The sequence below is a fragment of the Mesocricetus auratus genome, unplaced genomic scaffold, assembly GCF_017639785.1.
Source record: "Mesocricetus auratus isolate SY011 unplaced genomic scaffold, BCM_Maur_2.0 Super-Scaffold_100030, whole genome shotgun sequence".
NCBI lineage: Eukaryota > Metazoa > Chordata > Mammalia > Rodentia > Cricetidae > Mesocricetus > Mesocricetus auratus.
Window position 1 is genome coordinate 7,908,107 of NW_024429211.1, and position 19,165 is coordinate 7,927,271.

The 19,165-nt window shown below is 46.7% G+C and overlaps 1 protein-coding gene across 3 annotated transcripts in view; it reads right to left on the minus strand.

The window, feature by feature from the left end:
* Cyfip1 (cytoplasmic FMR1 interacting protein 1) overlaps nucleotides 1–19,165 on the minus strand; it is a 47,461-nt gene that overhangs the window by 12,720 nt on the left and 15,576 nt on the right. Inside the window, exons 13-22 of one of the 3 annotated variants that reach the window (XM_040733297.1) lie at nucleotides 16,928–17,094; nucleotides 14,747–14,894; nucleotides 13,237–13,390; nucleotides 11,596–11,752; nucleotides 11,112–11,208; nucleotides 9,316–9,392; nucleotides 9,105–9,213; nucleotides 5,425–5,544; nucleotides 4,313–4,512; nucleotides 1,754–1,841 (exon numbers count right to left, since the gene is read on the minus strand). In XM_040733297.1, the coding sequence (XP_040589231.1) occupies nucleotides 1,754–1,841; nucleotides 4,313–4,512; nucleotides 5,425–5,544; nucleotides 9,105–9,213; nucleotides 9,316–9,392; nucleotides 11,112–11,208; nucleotides 11,596–11,752; nucleotides 13,237–13,390; nucleotides 14,747–14,894; nucleotides 16,928–17,094 (1,317 nt within the window). Of the gene's footprint in view, nucleotides 1–1,753; nucleotides 1,842–4,312; nucleotides 4,513–5,424; nucleotides 5,545–9,104; nucleotides 9,214–9,315; nucleotides 9,393–11,111; nucleotides 11,209–11,595; nucleotides 11,753–13,236; nucleotides 13,391–13,659; nucleotides 13,808–14,746; nucleotides 14,895–16,927; nucleotides 17,095–19,165 lie in introns of those variants that run through there. The other 2 variants (XM_040733298.1, XM_040733299.1) reach the window with 2 other exon arrangements.

Genomic DNA, 19,165 nt, shown 5'->3' on the forward strand with positions numbered 1-19,165 from the left:
GTGTCTCTTAAAACTTTCTTTTTTCACACCAGGGTAACAGCTCCTCTATCCCCATGTTCTTAAATGGGTGCTGGGGATTTAAACTTGGACCCTTGTGTTTGCACAAGTACTCTTCCCTACTGCGTCTGTGTAACAGCACTGGCTGTCCTGGAACTCTCCCTGTAGACCAGACCGGCCTCTGCTTCCTGAGTGCCGGGATTAGAGGCGTGCACCACCACCTCCCAGCCCTGTCTTAATGTTTTAAAATTTATCGTCTGCATTTGCCGTGTTGTGTGTACGATTTCGATGCCAGATTTAAATTTCGTGTGAGTCTATTTTTGTGGCTCAGGCAGGAGATGATCTAGCCTGGTAATTTTCATGGCCACTTGAAAAGTGTATCCTACTGCTATGTAGTGCCGAGGTCCAGTTCTTCACTGCTGCTGATTTTGTTTCCAAGAGATCTACCTACTAGTTACTGAGAGCAGAGTTGAAATTCTAGTGTAAAACCTGTGGAGTGTCTCATTCCTTAACAACCAGTTTTTGTTTCTGTATAGAAGCTCTCACTGGCATACGAACACGGCAGGGTTGGTATATCTTAAGTCTTTTTCTTATACTCTCTGCTTGCACACGTGTGTGTGTGTGTGTGTGTGTGTGTGTGTCCTAAGAATACATGTGACATGGAAACAGAAGGGTGAGCAAAGGCATCAGAGAGAAGTAGGGGGCACCAGAGAGCAACAATTTAGAACACAGTATAATGACACATATGTATGAAAACAGACTTATTTGTATGCTAAGTTAAAACAATTAACTTAAAAAAAATAATTCTTATCGGTGGGTGTTGGTGGTACACGCCTTTAATCCCAGCAGCACTCGGGAGGCAGGCGGATCACTGGGAGTTTGAGGCCAGCCCGGTCTACAGAGCAATTTCCAGGACAGCCTCCAAAACAATACAGAGAAACCCTGTCTCGAAAACCAAAAACCAAAAAACAAACAAAAAATCTTTTCTTGGCTAGATATTAAATTTAAGTTAGTGATACTCATTTTTGTCTTTCTGCTTTTTCTACTTTTAACAAGGAAATAAAAGGAAAAGGTCTGACTGGAGAGACGGCTCAGAAGTTAAGAGCACTGGCTGCTCTTGCAGAGGTCCTGAGTTCAATTCTCAGCACCAACACTGTGGCTCACAACCATCTGTAACGAGATCTGGTGCCCTCTTCTGGCCTGCAGGCATACGCGCAGAGAGAACACTACATATATACATCTTTTAAAAAAAAAGGAAAGGTCACTTCTGGAAATCTAAAGCTATAAGGCTACTGTTTCCTCTGGAAGTCCAGCCAGCCAGTTAAAATATAATCCAAGTTTACTCAGGGCAATCAAGAGTACAATGGAATACCTTCCTGTCTCAGTTAATTTCTGGTCAACTTGACACAAGCTAGAGTTAGCTGGGAAGAGGAAGTTAAACTAGGAAGCGCTTGAGTTTGTGGGGCATTTTCATGATTACAGATTGATGTGGGAGGGCCCAGCCCACAGGGGACAGTACCACCCCCGGGGAAGTGGTCCTGGGCGTTGTAAGAAAACAGGCTGAGCAAGCCAGGAAGCGGTGTTTCTCCACAGCCTCCCCATCAGTCAGTCAGTCCTGCCTCCAGGTTCCCATTCTGCCTTTTCCTCATGACGGACTACAGCTGTAGGCTGAAACACACCCCTTCCTGTATGATTTCAGTCAGGTTCTTACCACAGCAGCAGAAACCCAGGGTAATACAAACGGAAAATAACCTACCTTGGATCCATGCAAATACTGGGGCTGTGCATTAGGCTGTTTGTCTCTCTGAAATTCCTGAGAAAATGGTAATACTGTCCGAACAAACCTAAACCAGAAAGATCACAGGGGAAAATAAAAAAATTTAATAGTAATTCTTTAGCTTCCAAAGCTCCTTATTATATATCCTAAACCAGAAAGATCACAGGGGAAAATAAAAAAAATTAATAGTAATTCTTTAGCTTCCATAGCTCCTTATTATATATCCTAAACCAGAAAGATCACAGGGGAAAATAAAAAAATTTAATAGTAATTCTTTAGCTTCCAAAGCTCCTTATTATGTATCTTAAATCTTTTCCCCCAGTTAGATGGTAACATCAAATAGGAAAATCCTAGTAAAAAGTCAAACCTACAGAATGAAGTATAAATACTGTAACATTCCATAGATAAATAATAGTAAATCCAAGCTCAAGAGCCAGGGCAGGGACATCTCCTGTCCTCCTCCTTGTAAACAGTCTTCTGGTTCACAAAGAGTCTCGCCTACTAGCATCAAATCCATCCTGAATCTAATGCAATCCTTGATAACTGGGGATGAACACATACTTGGCTCACAGACAGCAGTCTACAAACAACACGAGCTGTGACATCCCAGGTACTTAGAGAGCACTAGGTTCTGGGCTAAGAAGTCAACTAAGACATTTTTTCCCCCACACAACTCAGTCAAGAGTCTGCATCTTGATAATGTATCTCGTCCACTTAAAACTAGATTAAATTTCAAGCAGAAACTGTCAAAGTTGAAATGCAGGGCTCAGCAGTTAAGAGCACTGGCTCCTTTTGCAGAAGGCTGGGTTCAGTTCCCAGCACCCATATGGCGACTCACAATTGTCTGTAATTTCAGTTTCAAGGGACCCAATGCCTTCTTCTGATTTTACATGATGAGCTAGGCACACATGTGGCCCCAACACATATACAAGTAAATACTCATACATACACACAAAAAACAAAAAGGTTTGCTAATTAAGCCTACGAACTTGGTGACCTCACATTATACTACAGTAAATTAGTATTACATAAAATTACTATTATATAAAAAGGAAGAACCTTCCCACAGTCAGCACATAAGCATGTGCACCTGAGAGGCCAGGAACCTGCTGCGTGTCACAGACAGAATGCAGCTGTGGACCAGACTCTCACCTGAGTCACTGGGGGCTGCAAGATCGTTTTGATTAGTATTAGAAGAAAAATACTCTTTATTTACTTTTATGTTTCCATTTTTCAAAGTAGGGTTTCTCTATGTAGCCCTGGCTGTCCTGGAACTCACTCTGTAGACCAGGCCAGCCTCGATCTAACAGAGATCTGCTTGCCTCTGCCTCCTGGGGCCACAGAAACCTAAAACAGTGGGCATACAAGTGCTCCCTACTGTTATCACCGAAAGGGTCTAGAAAAGTGACACCCTCATATCAGTGAGCACACCTAATACACAGACACCCCATCATGTGGTACAGAAGGTAGAGGGGTAATTATCCAACAGCGGAAATACAAAAGCACACAGACACCATTTTAAAGGGTGCTCACCGCCCAAAGCTGACTATAAAAGTCAACTGAAGACGGTAATGCTAAGACGGAATCCCTGGTCATACTTACAATCACCAATAGAGGAAAGAGTGTTAACACACAGAATGCCAATTAATATTCGCAGAGGGAATGAAGGGATTGGAAACATACTGGTTGTCAACCACCCAGGAACAACTGGGATCAAGCATTTGTCACAGACACTGAGACTCGTAGGTCACATCCAACAAGGCCTGGTTTATTGACGTAGTCTCGGGTGATCTCCCTTATGAGTTACTTACAACATGAAGACGGAAAAGTGGTAGCTGGGCAGTGGAGACACTTGGGAGCAACCACCATAATCAGTCACAGCCAACTGGACCAATGGCGGGACTCATCATCCTGAGGGCATACCCCGCTGCTAGTAATCTTCCGGCAAAGAGACCACACTGGTCCTACGGAAATTCCATTCTTGCTGACCAGTGTGGACAGTATGACACTACCCACTCTGCCTCCAGACTGGTTATTCATTCTCCTTAACACAACACACACAGAGCGGGAGGGGCAGAATCTGACCCAGCCACACTCTCCCAGCTCACATTGCATCAATAGAAACTCGAGAAGCAGAATTGCGGCCACATTCTGACATCAGGGAGACTTAGACAGTGCAGCTCCCGCAGCCATTTCCAATGCGCACACCGTGAGACTGTGCCTGCAGTCACAACTATGTGTGCCGGTAGAACCTTGCCTGGCTCTCCTGCCTCGGACTTCAGCCTCTGACCAGCCATCTGTTTCTGTATTCAAAACCATGACTATCTGGCCAAGGGCTGGTCCAAAGCGGTAAACAGAATCAACAAGGGGGGGAGGGACGGGGGACGGGGACCTGAGAGTACAGAACACGAGAAATCACAGGGGAAAGAGGAGGAGGGAGAGAGTGGAAGGGGACGTCTGCGGAAGTCCCTGCCTAACATCGGTCACATCCGGGCAGGGCTGTGCAGACAAGTCTGTGAGGCTACATGGCAGGCTTACCGGTTGGTGGAGCCATTGTAACAGTAGTTGGGCAAGAAGTCATAGTTTAGCTCCCAGAAGACATGGAGGGTAATTCTCCCGTAAGGCGCAGACACATTGTGGTTGGCTTCCCGGAACATGGCGTCGAAGCTGTCTAGCGTGAGGTACTTGCTCATCAGCTTGTGCGTCATACGATTGATTTCCAAGAGGCCATCTAGCTCCTACAAGACCACAGGAATGGGTCACACGGGAGGGAAGACACTTACCCTGCTGTCTGCAGTCCCCACCTGGGAGGTCTCAACAGACGGGGAGATACAGACAGCGAAAGGTTGCACCGAGGTGCCTACCAACATGGGAGCCCAAACCACACGAAATAGAATTTGTTCATCAACTTGAGCCCCTTCCCTGCCCTCTACAGTCAGACCAACTGTGCCCCGGTCTTTTCTCCCCTATTGTCAATTCAACATATTCACTACAGCCTTCAAGCCACCACCTACCTTGGACAAAGGCGATTTGGACAAATCACTACCTATCACTACTGTCAACGTACCATCTAGGGCCCGAAGCCATCTCCACCACCTGGACACAATCCAGCTGGCATCGGCCACTCTGGGTCAGTCTTCCCAAGTAATATATTCTATAAAGATACTCCTTGACTTACGATAGAGATACTTCCTGATCAAGCAATTGTAAGCATAAATGTCAGTAGGCGGCGAGTGAATTTACAATTCTGAACCTTTTGAGTAAATTTACAGATAGTTAACCTTTTGAATATTATCATTGCGTACGCCAGTGTACCTCCAAAATGCCCAAACACTTACATTAGCCTACAGTTGGACAAAATCATCTAATACAATGTTTTATAATGAAATATATACAATCACTTTCTTTTAATCTATTGAGGAGTCTATAGATTCCTATCCTGGTCCTCAGTAGGTGTGATTTATTCAAGATCAGGATTATTTTTTCTTTTAAGTGAATATGATTTACAAGTACTAAGAGTAGGTAATAAAACAACACTTGACATAGTCAAAAGTCAATTAGTTCCCATCTTTTGTTGTCTATACAGGAACTGACCTACTATTAGCTCAATTTCTCAACAGAGAGGAAAACAAATTAGTTCTAGTACTTACGACTACTGATGTCAAATCTTCACTTTCGAATCGCCCAATGGCCAGCTCTAGAGACTTGTACATGGCTGCTGAGACACGCTGTGTAATCAGGCGATTGAGGTCAATGGATCTCCCAAGCAGCTGGAGGAAGAGAGGCCGAGGGATGTCAAGATAAAAAAAAAAAAAAAGACTAAGCACAGCCTGGAGGGATGGATCAGTAGGTAAAGGCGCCTATGCCCACGCCTGGCATCTTGTTCAATCCCTGGGACTCAAATAGTAGAAGAGACTCATGCACACTGTCACACACACACACACACACACACACACACACACACACACACACACACACACACACACACACACACACACCACGAAGCCCAGGACAGCCAAGGCTATACAGAGAAACCAGGTCTCTAAAAACAACAAGCAGCAACATAAAACACCCAAAATAAAATACCAAAAAAAGTGCGTGTGTGTGTGTGTGTGTGTGTGTGTGTGTGTGTGTGTGTGTGTGTGTGTGTACTCACAGTGTGTAAGCCCATGAGCATACACACAAGCAACGCTGAAGATGGGACCCAACCACAGATGCTGGGTAAAGATTCGACCATGGAACTAGATCCTCAAGCCAAGTGATAGCAGGGCTGCTGTTGTATGTGACGTCTGCAACGGAACAGACATTATTTAGCGCACTACCATTTATCACTTAAAAAAAAAACACAACAAAATAAGCCGGGCGTGGTGGTGTGAGTGAGCCTTTAATCCCAGCATTCAGGAAGCAGAGGCAGGCAGGTCTCTGTGAGTTTGAGGCCAGCCTGGTCTACAAGTGAGTTCCAGGACAGACACTGCTGTTACACAAAGAAACCCTGTCTCTAAAAACCACACACACACACACACACACACACACACACACACGCGCACGCACGCACGCACGCACGCACGCACGCACGCACGCACGCCTATCTTTTTGTTTTTGTTATCCAAGACAGGGTTTCTTTATGTAGCTTTGGTTGTCCTGGAACTCACAGAGACCTGTCTGCCTCTGCCCCCAGGGCTGGGATTAAAGGTGTAGGGCATTAGCCATCACTGCCTGGCAAGCACAGTCTATTACCTTAATGTCCTTTGCTTAGGAAAAAATAAAAAATTCATCTCAGGTTTTTGTGATGGCAAGTCTTCTTATTCTATGTGCTTATATTACAGTCTTAATTTATTTTTAATTACCATTCTGTATCACAAAACAAATTCTCAAATGCGTGTGCATTACGTGTACTTTATTCGCAGTAGTCACCCACCCCCATATTCTGCTCTTATCCCCCTCCACGGAGGCCCCCGTCTTCCTGTCATCCATGTACACGTGCACGAAACAGAGACTGTGTATGGGAGAAAACATGCCGTGTTCTTCTTTCTGAGACTGCCTTACTTAGCTTCCACGATTTCCACCTCTATCCATTTCCCTGTAATGGCAGGGTTTCATTCTTAGACTCAGCTCAATGTATTTTTATTGTATACGAACACCATTTCTTAAAAAAAAAATCCATCCCTCAACTGGCAGGCCGATTCTATACCCTGGCTATTTGGACACTGCCGCAACGCATACAGATGTACAAGTATCTCTGTGGTGTCCTGGCTTAGATTCCCAGATTTATTCATTTAAAGGTCTGCATTTGGGGCTCTTGATGAAGGAACAACTCTTCCAGACTGGGCCTATTCCTGGAAGCCAGTCAGGGTTCAGAGAGCTGCAATTTCACCCTTATGGTAAAAGATGTTCAATATAAAATGTAACCCTTTTATACAAGGCATAAGGATAAACCGAACTTCTCATGCTAAGATGGGAAGGTTGTTTAAGCTGATTGTGTAATACTAACCTCGGCGCATAAAAGGCCCTACCTGAGCTACTAGTTAGGATTGTCTGAGCAACCACCAAATCATCATAAGCGAATAACTCTTATCTGTCCCCCCCAGGTAGAAAGTAAATCCCTATTGCTGAAGACACCATGCACTTCAGAAACAAGGTCCAGAAGACCTGAGATGAATCTGATCTGAAATCTTCCTCTCAAAGAACTTTCATGCTACCAGAAGATTCCATGCAAGTTTGCAAAGGAGGGAAGCATCCAACAGTCTTACTTGGCTTTAATACCTATGAACCACAACAACCAAAAGCATGGCACGATGACCCTAAGGGTGTAATAATGGCACACATACCTGGTGGCGACCAATAGTTGTTTAATTGGACTTAAAGATTCACTTAACAAGAGGTAAATCACACCTCTAGGTACTAGTAACCGAGCCAACTCCCCAGGGCCAGGGAAGTCACAGATCGTGGAGACCCTATAACTGCTAATTTACTAAATCAGCAAATTCCCTAACTAAATTCTTCATATTTATCCCCATGCCCACAGCTAAGTGTAGCCCCCACTCCTCATCAAGAAAACTTCTCTTTGCAACAGTCAGAGACCACTATAGGAAAACAGAACCCGATCAGAGCAGAGCTGTGGAGCCTACTCCCAACTAATATACCTGTAACAATTCCTGTACCCAAGGCCCAGGAATCCCTGTGGGAGAGGAGCCATAATGATTGTAGGAGCCAGAAGAATCAGGATTTTGCTGTGAGGCTCTGTCTCCTACAAATGCCAGAGAAGCTATGCCCACGAAGTCTCACCAACTCGGCTGCCTAAACGTGACGGAACAAAGATGGCACCAACAGACAAGCTAACATGGATGAGGGGAATGCTCACGAGGCTTGAACCCTAGACAACTAAGAAATGCTGAGAAGGGAAGAAACAGCTGTCCCACCCAAGAGTACCACAGCTGGTTATCCAATATCAAATAGTCAGCTCTGAAAATATACATATGAGGGACATATGGAAACTGAGGCATTTGTATGTATGTTTTTAGAAGTGTGTGTGTGAGAGAGAGAGAGAGAGAGAGAGAGAGAGAGAGAGAGAGAGAGAAAGGGAGGGAGGGAGGGAGGGAGGGAGGGAGGGAGGGAGGGAGAATAATTAGAGAAAAAGAGGAAATGAATTTGAAAGACAGAAAGGAGCGAGTATTTGAGAGGTTTTGGGAAGAGGAAAGGGAAGGGAAAGCTGATTCAATTATATTATAATCTGTGGTAGTTTGGAAGATAATGGTCCCTGTGGGTTCATATGCTTAAATGCTTGGTCCCCAGTTTGAAGAACTGTTTGGAAGGATTAGGGGTTTGTTTATATTAGAAGTGGGTCACTGGGGGAGGGCTCAAGAGTCTGTCTGTCTCCCTCCCTGTTTTTCTCCTTCTCTCTTTCCCTTCCTCTCTGTTTTTCTCTCTCCCCCCCTCCCTCCCTGTCAACCCCCCCCTCATGGTTGTCTCCAGCTGTGGACTCTCAGCTATTACTTCAGAATCATGCCTGCTGCTGTGTAATCTCTCTGACGATCATAAACCCTAACTTTCTGAAACAATAAGCCCTACATAAATGCTTTCTACTCTGTGTTACCTTGGTATCTTCTCATAGCAATAGAAAAACAAGACATAACCTCAACAACAACAAAAAGACTAGCCTGGCCAACACAGTTAGACCCTGGGGGTGGGGAGCAGGTAAGGAAGGATTAACAAAACACCTTAATACTTTATTAGGGCATTTATATGCCAGGCTACCTATAAAAGTCTAGTTAGCTCTAAAAAAAAAAAGCCCATCATTTCCAAGACACAGTTCGGTAGTAACTTAGCTCACCTGCACGTGCCTCTGCTTCAACAACGTCTCATAGCGGTTCGATGGGGGCAGGTGGATCGTGGCTCCCTGATTCTTGCATTCTGATCGTAACCGTTTGTCAAGGAGCAAGCTGGTGCAGGAGACAGGACATGTGTCACACACTGAGTTTTAACACAATCGTCAGATCAAGTGACCCAAGATTCTACGTGAGAGTTATAAACCACACACTTACCTTCCTGCCATAACCTTGTAATATGCAAATATCTGGTCTGCCAGCTTGTAAACAAATTGGTCAAAACACAGATTCACCTGGAAAAAAAAAAAGCAAACTATGTTATTTCTCAACTCCTGAAACCAAGATCAAGGGGCAACTCAACAACACACGTTGCTGCTTTTCCTTGCTTATTTTGTTGCTGTTTTGAGCAAAGGTCGATTCATTATGTAGCTCAAGCTAACCCTGGGCCCAAGAGCCTCAAGTCTCAGCTTCCTGGGTCCTGGGATGGTGAGCATCATGTGCCGCTACACCTCGCTCCTAACCCTTGCTTCAACACAGCTGGGGCTCTCATGAGAAAGGAAAAAGTAGTGAAGACCCTGCTGTCCACCATGGCATAAAGAGTGTGCCGGGGTGACCACCATGCCGGCATAGATAGAACACTAGTGAGAGAAGAAAACACAGACACGGTATCATTCTGTCACAGCACCTACAAAGCTGAAGGAAGCGTTCTAAGAAGTTCAAGGCTGAGGTGAATATGTCCAAAGCACAAGATATACTTGAGAAACTGAGCACAACATGCAGTGAATATACAAAATGAATTACAGAAGGAGGAGGAGAGGTAGAAGAAACAACAGCCAGGAAGTGGTGGCCCATGCCTTTCATCCCGGCACTTGGGAAGCAGAAGCAGGCGGATGTCTTTGAGTTCGAGGCCAGCCTGGTCTACAGAGTTCCAGGAAGAATGAAAAACTTCACTGCTAGCCTAGGTTACATAGGGCTCTGGAGAGCAGTCTAAGTTATGGAAGACCCTGACTCCAAATAATAAACAGCCCAAATGAGAATCTTACAGAGAGAGCATAGCACTCCGTTCCTCTCAGAGTCAAAGGGACAAGACAACGCCCCTGGACCATCTGCTCAATCGAGGTAAGGTGCATCACGCCTAGGTCACTTGTGTTTTTTAGGAGCTGCTGTCTCAGAGGACATCCCATGTTCTCCCTGAAGCACAAATAGGTGCTCTTGGCACAAGACGGTCAAAGAAACACCCTGGAGCCTATAAGTCTCACTTAAAGCTGGGGTTAGCATCGTTCTCCAGAACCATAAAGAGAATGTGTGTGCTCGGAGAAGCAGAGCGGAACCTGCAGACAGAACCAGGAGGGTAAGTCTGTGCTCTGGGCATCCGGCATTGCCTGGGCATCATGAGATCATACCCGGGCAAACACTGTCAGTTGTTGTCTGGGAGGAGGAGGAGGAGCCGCCCAGATACAGGAAGTGATCTCTTGAGGTTAAATTCCCTTAAACCTTATGCTAAAGAAGAAAGAGACAGTCCCCCCCCAAAAAAAAGAAAGAAAGAGACAGTCCCACTACCTCTTTGTTGAGTGTGTGTGCTAACCTGACGATTTTACCCCGGAGCACGTGTCCTTAAGAAATAACTCAGTCAGCTACGATGGCTTACTCATGTAAATCCCAGTCCCCAGGAAGCTAAGGCAGGAAGATTGTCACGATTCTGTGGATAGCCTGGGCTACATAGAGGGAGTGCGTGTGGGAGGGTGTGGGCACCAGCCCGGTATGAATCAAAAAGTGTGTGTGCCAGAAAGCTCCACAAAGTTCTGTTTTATTCCCTCTAAACTGTAAAACCCTAATGAAATTTAAAACTGGGAGAGGGTTGATTCCATGAATTGAGCACCCTCCTAATAGACAGACAGGGATGTAGAAGTTGCTTACCGTTTGGCGGAAAAGCACATCCTGCAATTTCCTGATAACACAGAACACTCAGGATAAAAAGAACAATTTAAAAGCTGAGGCTGCCGGCCCCTTACCTCTGCCTCGATTTCGTCGTAGAGGAACTGCTTGTTGAACCTGGTCAGCGCATAGTGAGCGCTGTCGTTGTAGAGATCGAGGGAGTAGAGGACATACCTGTAGAGGATGGACACCAGTCACTCCCCAGCCTCCTATGCCAATGACCTGCGACCCTCACAGACGCCTGCTCTTGAGGAAACCTCACTGTCACATGAAGAAACCAACTCCTTACTTTCCATGGCAAATGGTGTTCTTGTGCAAAGCTGAATCTTATGGGATTACTCCATATCGCCAGCCCAGAGGAAGCCAGGCACCTTTTCCCATAGGAAGGATACACAAAGACTGCCCAGACAAAGGCCTCTGTGACTTTATCTTCTTCGTGGTTTATAGTGTTTTATTGATACCAGTATTCGGTATTTTTCTTTCCATTTTAGTCCTGAATTAGCGTGTGAAGTCACATACCCGTAAGGGCAAAGGCCTCAGAGGTAGACTCCGGGTACTCACTCCATCATCGATGCCTCCTTGGTCTCCAGGATGTGGTCAGTCAGAATCCAGGGCATAGACATCTCGATGGGGAACTGGATCCTCCTGCCCATGGTCAGCTCCAGGAAGAACTCTCGGAACCACAGCTGCGAGAGGTCACAGCACTGCTGCAGGGTTTCTTGAAGGGGTTCAAGCGACATCAAGTTATCTTTCATGAGCAGAGAGTGATTTAGTACAGAGGAAACAAGAGGCATTTCCCACAGGACGCTGACTCCTCTGTGCTTAGCTCCCAGCCATGCAGCATGGATGCAAGCAGGAAGGGGTCACCAGACACGTTAAATGAGAGACGAGACTAACTCGGCTGCGGTGTAAGTACAGTGAGGCCCCCTACACCTATGGAGCGGCCGGAATTGCCACCAGGGACCTCAGGGACCCTTCTTGGCAGGGTCAGGGGACGGTGTCCTTTTGGAAAGGGAGAGGTGAAAACAGGACCACAGGTTTAACATCCCTCATCTGAAAACCAGAAATCCCGAATGCTCCAAAATCTCAGAATTCTCAGGCACAATGTGATGTCCTAAGTGAAACGTTCCGCAACCCGTCTTATGCGTTGGGATGAAATCCGAATGCATGACACACAAAGATTATGATACAGTATTGCTGTGTCTAGTGGCAGGGTCACACTATGAGACAGTGTGACAATCAGATGTGCGCTCAGATGCTGACAAATTAAAATGGCTATAACATCAACAGGCAACATCTGCCATTGACTGTAATGCGGTTACGCAACATATGACTGTTTAATCTTCAGACTGTGTGCATAAGGTGTATACAAATCAGAGACTGCATTTATTTACACTTGGATCCCGCTCCCCCAAATCTGCCATTATACATTATCTAACTATCGCCCCCCCCCAAAGACTCATAGTCTGAAGCATTTCTGGTCCCAAACCATTTCAGATGAAGGATACTCAACCTGTATTACCCTTTATGGAGGACAGACAGTCTAGGATGCAAGATTACATGCACATCCGGGAGGGGTTTAACCAACACAAAACTAGAAACAGATTTAAAACAATTAAGATTTGCTTTTCGTTCTCAGAGCTAACAGTCACAGCATTAGTATTCACTTCAGTGCCTGCAGCACCCAGGCAAGGCAGAGACCTTCTGCTCTAAGCAGAAGACACGGACAGCTTGACGAGGCCACAGGCAGACACAGAGGGCAGAAAGCACCCACCAGTGCCAGGTCAGAGTGGCGTGGTGTCACCAAAATGGTGACTCGTCTGTCTCAGGGCCTTTTTGCTACCTGGGCAGTGGGGGGGACCAGAGGGGCCGTCTCTTCTACTCATCAAGGCCTGGCTCTTGATCCAGGGACGAGGTTACATTTCCCTGTTTTGTGATCCTGATTTTGTATTCACATGGCAGGGCCACCCAAAGCCCCACGGTCCTTGTCCTGTGAAGGGCCATGTCCTTCAGAGGCTAGGGAATGGCAAGGGACCTGGGGGATCTCCAGGATGTCTGGCCACCACCAAAAAGGTTAGGACGTGGCACCATGTGGGTGCAGGAAGAGATGGGAAGGACGGTCAGGTAGGCAGAAGCTTCCCAGGGTGGTGTTAGCAGTGTTAGAGCATGCCAGGCCGGATTCTGGTCAGCACTGTCTCTTACCACTGAAATTTATCAAGTGAGTGTAGAAGAAAGACTCTCGATGAAATTTTTCTATGTCCAATATGGTGGGCCCCTCAAGGCTACTTCTCAAGGTTTTCTTGGAGCCACTTTTGTCTGCAATGAGGGACTCTAACATAGTCCTCACCATGTAAAGCTGTATTATCCAAAGAGACATTTGTAGGGGGGAGGAAAAAAATAATAAATGGTACATTAGTCACATCAGGCGGGAAAGTCTGTAGGAGAACTGCTCCACCACACCTCGACTGAGCCCCGTGCCCCGCAATCAGCCTGTCACAGACAGGCTGTCCAGAGGGCCTGGGTGTCCACAGAACAAGATGCTGCTTCCCGGGACGCACCGCGCGTAGAGGAGCAGCTCACCTCCGCGCCATAAGCATCAACAAGAGAAACAAACGGATGTCTTACCACCAAAGGTTAAAAGAGGTGGATAGGTGTACGACTCCCTCAGAAACGCGTTTACCACATGCAAGAGCCTTTCCATGCCCAGAGACTTGAGCTGCCTCAGCAGCTCGGCAGAGCTCAAGGACTCAGCCATAGTGCGCACCAGGAAGAGCTAGACACGGACAGACAGGGAAGGAGAAGCGGGAGAGAGCCGTTAGTCACATGATGCACGGGTCCGGGTGGGTGGGGGGCACAGGGACAGGCGAATGGAACGGAAGAGCGTTGGGCAGCCACACGCCTCACGCAGACCCCAGGAATGGCCAGGAGCCGATCCTCAAGAGGTTACATACAGACCCAGCCGTGAGCTCTGCTGGTACCTTTCTACAGGAGGGATAGAGATTAGCCTCTAAGAGACACGTGTAAGGAGGACTGGTTCCCAAGCAGAGGAGCGCACAAAACCAAGTGTGAGTCAGGGAGAAGCCCCTCCAGGGAGGCCCTACATACATCGGAAAGAGAAGGCAGCAACGGCAGCTTCAGACCACGACATAGGGAAGCAACGTTTCATTTTTAGGAACACTCAATTTACAGGGTCAACATGGAAGTTACAGTCATACATGTAAAACACTGACAGAGAAACACAGGTGTGCGGGCACATGTATGCAGCTCTAAGAGGCTGAAACAGGAAGTTTGCTATGTTTGAAGCCAACCCTGAGTAAGTACCAGGCCAGCCAAGGCTATTAAGTCCCCCTTTTCAGGAGGTGGAGGCAGGATGATCAGAAGTTCGAGGCCAGCCTAGCTTACATGAGACTCTCTCTTCCAAAAAAATAAAAAAGGAAACAGTGGAATGCAGGCATATATTTCAGAGACAGAGGTAGAAACGGCATCAAATGACTTCTGCAGTTAGGCAAACAAACCAGGTACTCACAGGAATGTCTCAGTTAAGGTTTAAAGATTCACTTGGGCAAGGTATAGAAAAGAAGAAAAGCCCCAAGGCAGAACAGGATTGGCCTGAGCAGACAATGGTACCCCCATTTAATTCCTGCCTTATTTGCGCTCCCGCCGCCACCCCCAACCCTCTTTAGCCCAGTTCCAGGACAAAGGTGATGAGAACCTGTGTGCTGGAGGGTCCCACAGCACGGCGTGGCACCTTGATGTCAAAACCACTCTTGGGGTCCTTCTCGCCTCGCAGAGCTGGGTCGTTGAAGGGTTCGTGCCCCGTCTCCCAGTCACACACAGTCTTCCTGATGGCCTGCAGAACACTAAACACACCCCACCACGTCATCAGATGGGGATCTCCGCAGTCACAGCATTGCTGCACCCAACGACCAGCCAATGCACAAACAAAGCTCCGGCCGAAGGAACGCGGTAGGAGTCTATTCGTAATGAAACTTACAAAAAAGCAGCGCATTCGTTAGTTAAAGTGCTACCGGTCCCAAAAGACGACAGTTTGCACCAATAAGTCAGAAAACAAGGTTTAACTTCACAAGCACAAGCCAGGTAGCCAAGTCAGGGCAGGGAGAAGACGACTCTCAAATGCCTACCCGGACAGCAGAGCTCTACCTGGCTGTGGCCAACAGGCATGTGAACTCACGACACAACTCAGGAGACTGGACAGGTGTCTTGGCTCGCTGGAAATGTAACCCCACAGCTAGCAGGCTGTACCGATGGAGCCCCACCCACGGGTGGGGTACAAGGACAAAGACACCTTATGTTGACTCTGCGGGTAACCTCATGTGAAAAGCTGTGGATGAAGTTCAAAGTACAGCCAAGCGGTGGTGGCGCTCGCCTTTAATCCCAGCACTTGGGAGGCAGATGCAGGCGGATCTCTGAGTTCGAAGTCAGCCTGGTCTGCATAGTTAGTTTCAGGACAGCCAGGGCTACACAGGGGAACCCTGTCTTTAAAAAAGAAAAACCAAAAGTATGGCATGCATTCTATAATTCTACAGATTCTCTGGCTGGTGGACAGGTCTGTTTTTGTCAAGGGTAAGAATTATATCTTTTTTTTTTTTTTTTTGGTTTTTCGAGACAGGGTTTCTCTGTAGCTTTGGAGGCTGTCCTGGAACTCACTTTGTAGACCAGGCTGGCCTCGAACTCACAGGGATCCGCCTGCCTCTGCCTCCCGAGTGCTGGGATTAAAGGCGTGCGCCACAAACGCCCGGCTAAGAACTCCTATATCTAATGTGCCTCCAACAAAACTGTTACCTGAAAAGATGGGAAAAGGAGAGTTTCGGGTTTCACACTTGTTTAGGGTTGGGAATATTTGAATATTAGCAAATTTTCTTGGGGGATAAGATACAAGTCTAAATAGGATGCTAATTTGTTACACAAATTACACACACAGCCAGGTGACAGTTTTATATACTATTTTAAATAATTTGGCATATAAAATTATGTAATTCAGGATGTAATTTTCTACTGTGGCATCGTCAGTGATAAGAGTATGTTTAGTATATGCAGGGACCCGTGATGTTTCCCTAACACCATATACATGTGCGTGTATGTACTTGTGTGCAAGTGTGTTGGCTCTCTCTCAGACTTCTAGGGTATCTTAGATTTCAGACTTTTATAATCAGAATATACACACAAAACAGAATTTTGTTAATGCTAAAAACCACATTGTCTGAGGTGACTGTAAAGCAAACAACACTATACACTCCTGAACTCTGGTAGGCTTCTTCTACACATCTTTTGGAAAGTCAACTTATATACAAAGCTTACATTTGAAAACTCTCAAGATATCTCAAGATTTACCATATCTAGATCATTTTTTTTTTTGCCAGACTTATAGGATAGTCTAAAAGAAAATTGCTAAAAAAGACATATTTGGGGGAGGGAGACTAGGGTGTGGGGCCTCATATCCCTGAATACCTGGTGACCGGAATATTGTCTTGACTCCGGGTCTCTGAACTCCTTAAAACTCGGTAATAAACTAATTGCTGGTGTTTAGGTTATCAACTGGACCCACCACGTTTTGTGTAGATTCGATTCATCAAAACTATGACTAGGGCCGGGCATTGGTGGCGCACGCCTTTAATCCCAGCACTTGGGAGGCAGAGGCAGGCGGATCTCTGTGAGTTCGAAGCCAGCCTGGTCTACAGAGCTAGTTCTAGGACAGCTCCAAAGCACACAGAGAAACCCTGTCTCGAAAACAAACAAACAAACAAAAAAAAAACTATGACCAGGAGTTGGAGATAAACGTGCTGAGCTACTTATGAAAGCAGACACTCGTCTGTCTGAACCTGAGCTCCATCCATTGCTTCGGGGCTGTGAGGCCTGAGTGTGGGAGGCTGACCTCTGGATGACGTTCTTTTTCTTCTTGATGGCCTGCCGCAGTGGTTCCCTGAGGGTCACCTGGGAGAAGTCCTGCAGTGCAGCATAAACCGTGTGCCTGATGGCATGATTGAACACACTCTCCATCCTGCCCATCAGCACCTGCAGGCCTTTGATCATCGCGATCACCTGGAAGGACACAGCGTTCGTTCGGTGGCCGAAAGGGGCAGGGGACAGCCCTTCAGTGCCCGGGAAGTCTCCTTCTCACTCATGAATCTTCCCTGGCTCCCTTCCTTTCCAGTACCGGGCTGCCCTGCCCATCGCGGTCTTCCCCACAGCAGGAGACTCCGTAGGCTCCGTGCCTACCTGGGACCGAGCCCATCTCATCCCGCCTTGAGTACCAAGGGCAGCAGCGTAATTCAAGGACACCGTACTTCCAATGCAGAAGTGCACGTTCAAAAGGCAAATAGGAACGTAACGTAACCAAGTGTTTGCACACTAAATCCCGCTTGTTGAACAACAATGGGACATTGACTTAGTAGGAAAGGGCCCAAATGAAGCCAACTGCTTGAATTCTGACGCTGTGACAGCTCCATAGGTGCTACACATTTCCCTGAAGTTGCACGCAGGGTTTCCCTGTGTTCATGCTGGAGAACTATTTGTGTTTTTCTCATTGAAACAGAAGGAAGGAAAAAAAACCTTTTAGTTTACAAAAGTGCACAGGCCAGGAGCTGGAGACGGCTCAGAAGTTAAGAGCCCTGACTTCTTTTCCAGAGGGCCTGGGTTCAATTCCCAGCGCTCACAAAGTGTGACTCCCAACCATCTGTAACTCCGGTTCCAACTCAGAAGCCCTCTTCTTGCCTCCACGCGCCAGAGGTCCACAAGTAGTCCACCCACAAGCGCGCATGCGGGCAGGACACCCACACACGTCAAGTAAACTAAAAAGCACGTGTGAGTGACAGCTCAGTAAGAATGAAAGCAAAGGAAGGCTGGGAGTTCAGGCCAAGCTTTGAGTATGTGCATTAGAAATGCAAAGACTGCCAGGCGGTGGTGGCCCACGCCTTTAATCCCAGCACTCGGGAGGCAGAGGCAGGCGGATCTCTGTGAGTTCGAGACCGGGCTGGACCAACAGCCTCCAAAACAATACAGAGAAACCCTGTCTCATAAAAAACCAAAAAGAAATGCAAAGACTGAAAGTAACAGCCATGGAATGGTTATCACAAGTTAGAGAACAGCAAAGGGTGCCACTTAAAAAAAAGAATATATATACATATATATGTGTATGTATGTATACTCTCAAAACAGCAAAGAAATTAATAAAACAGCAAAGAAGTCCAATTAGTGTTCACCCAAGACAAAAGCTGCTTAGTAAACAAATCATAAAAAACCAACAAGTAGCCAGCATGATTGGCAGAGGAAAAAGAAGTAAGATGCACACGATCAGATAGAGAATTGAAAAAAAAAATACACATTACCATAGGCAGTACCAGGAAACTGGAGCAAGCACAGAAACCAAGACAGTGAAAGGGAGCAAGAGGCAGAGGGAGGAGCCCTGGAGAGAGGAACAGCAGGTAAAACGAAGGAGGAAATGGGAAAAATGGGTGGGGCGGAGGAGTAGAAGATGCTTTCACTTGGGAGGTGAAAGGAGAGCATTACAGGGGTGCAGGTGAAAAGCGGGGGGTACGCAACATTGTCATGTCATTTTATATTTGCATGAAATGTAATAGAAAACGGTATGGTGTATGCGCATTTAATCACACACACACACACACACACACACACACACACACACACACACTCACGAGTTTAAACGAAACGAAGTAACATAACTTGGGGTGATAAATGCTCCCTGCAAGAGTCACACACAAGAAACCTCCTTCTGAGTTGTTGGTCAAGGGATTTCAAGACTCGCCCCCCCCCACCCCCAAGAAAAACCCAAAATGGACTATTGCCGCTGCTCGTGCCTGCCTCCCTCGTGTGAAGGCGTGTCCCTATTGTCGAAGACTCTGGACACAGGACTTGGGAGAATCAAGATGAATCTGAGTTGACGCCTGCTCCCTAAGGACCAGAAGAAAACCACAGGCCACACCTGCCAGATAACCAGGCAGGCTGCCTGCAGACCCTGCTCCTCTCTGTTCCCCCAGTCTGTCCCAAGTGCCACAAAGAAAGAACCCAAGCTGCAGTCTTCCTCTCTGTCTAAACTTCTCCCCCCCGTTGCTTTGTCCCAGACCTCAGCTACAACAGACATCCCCAGCTCACT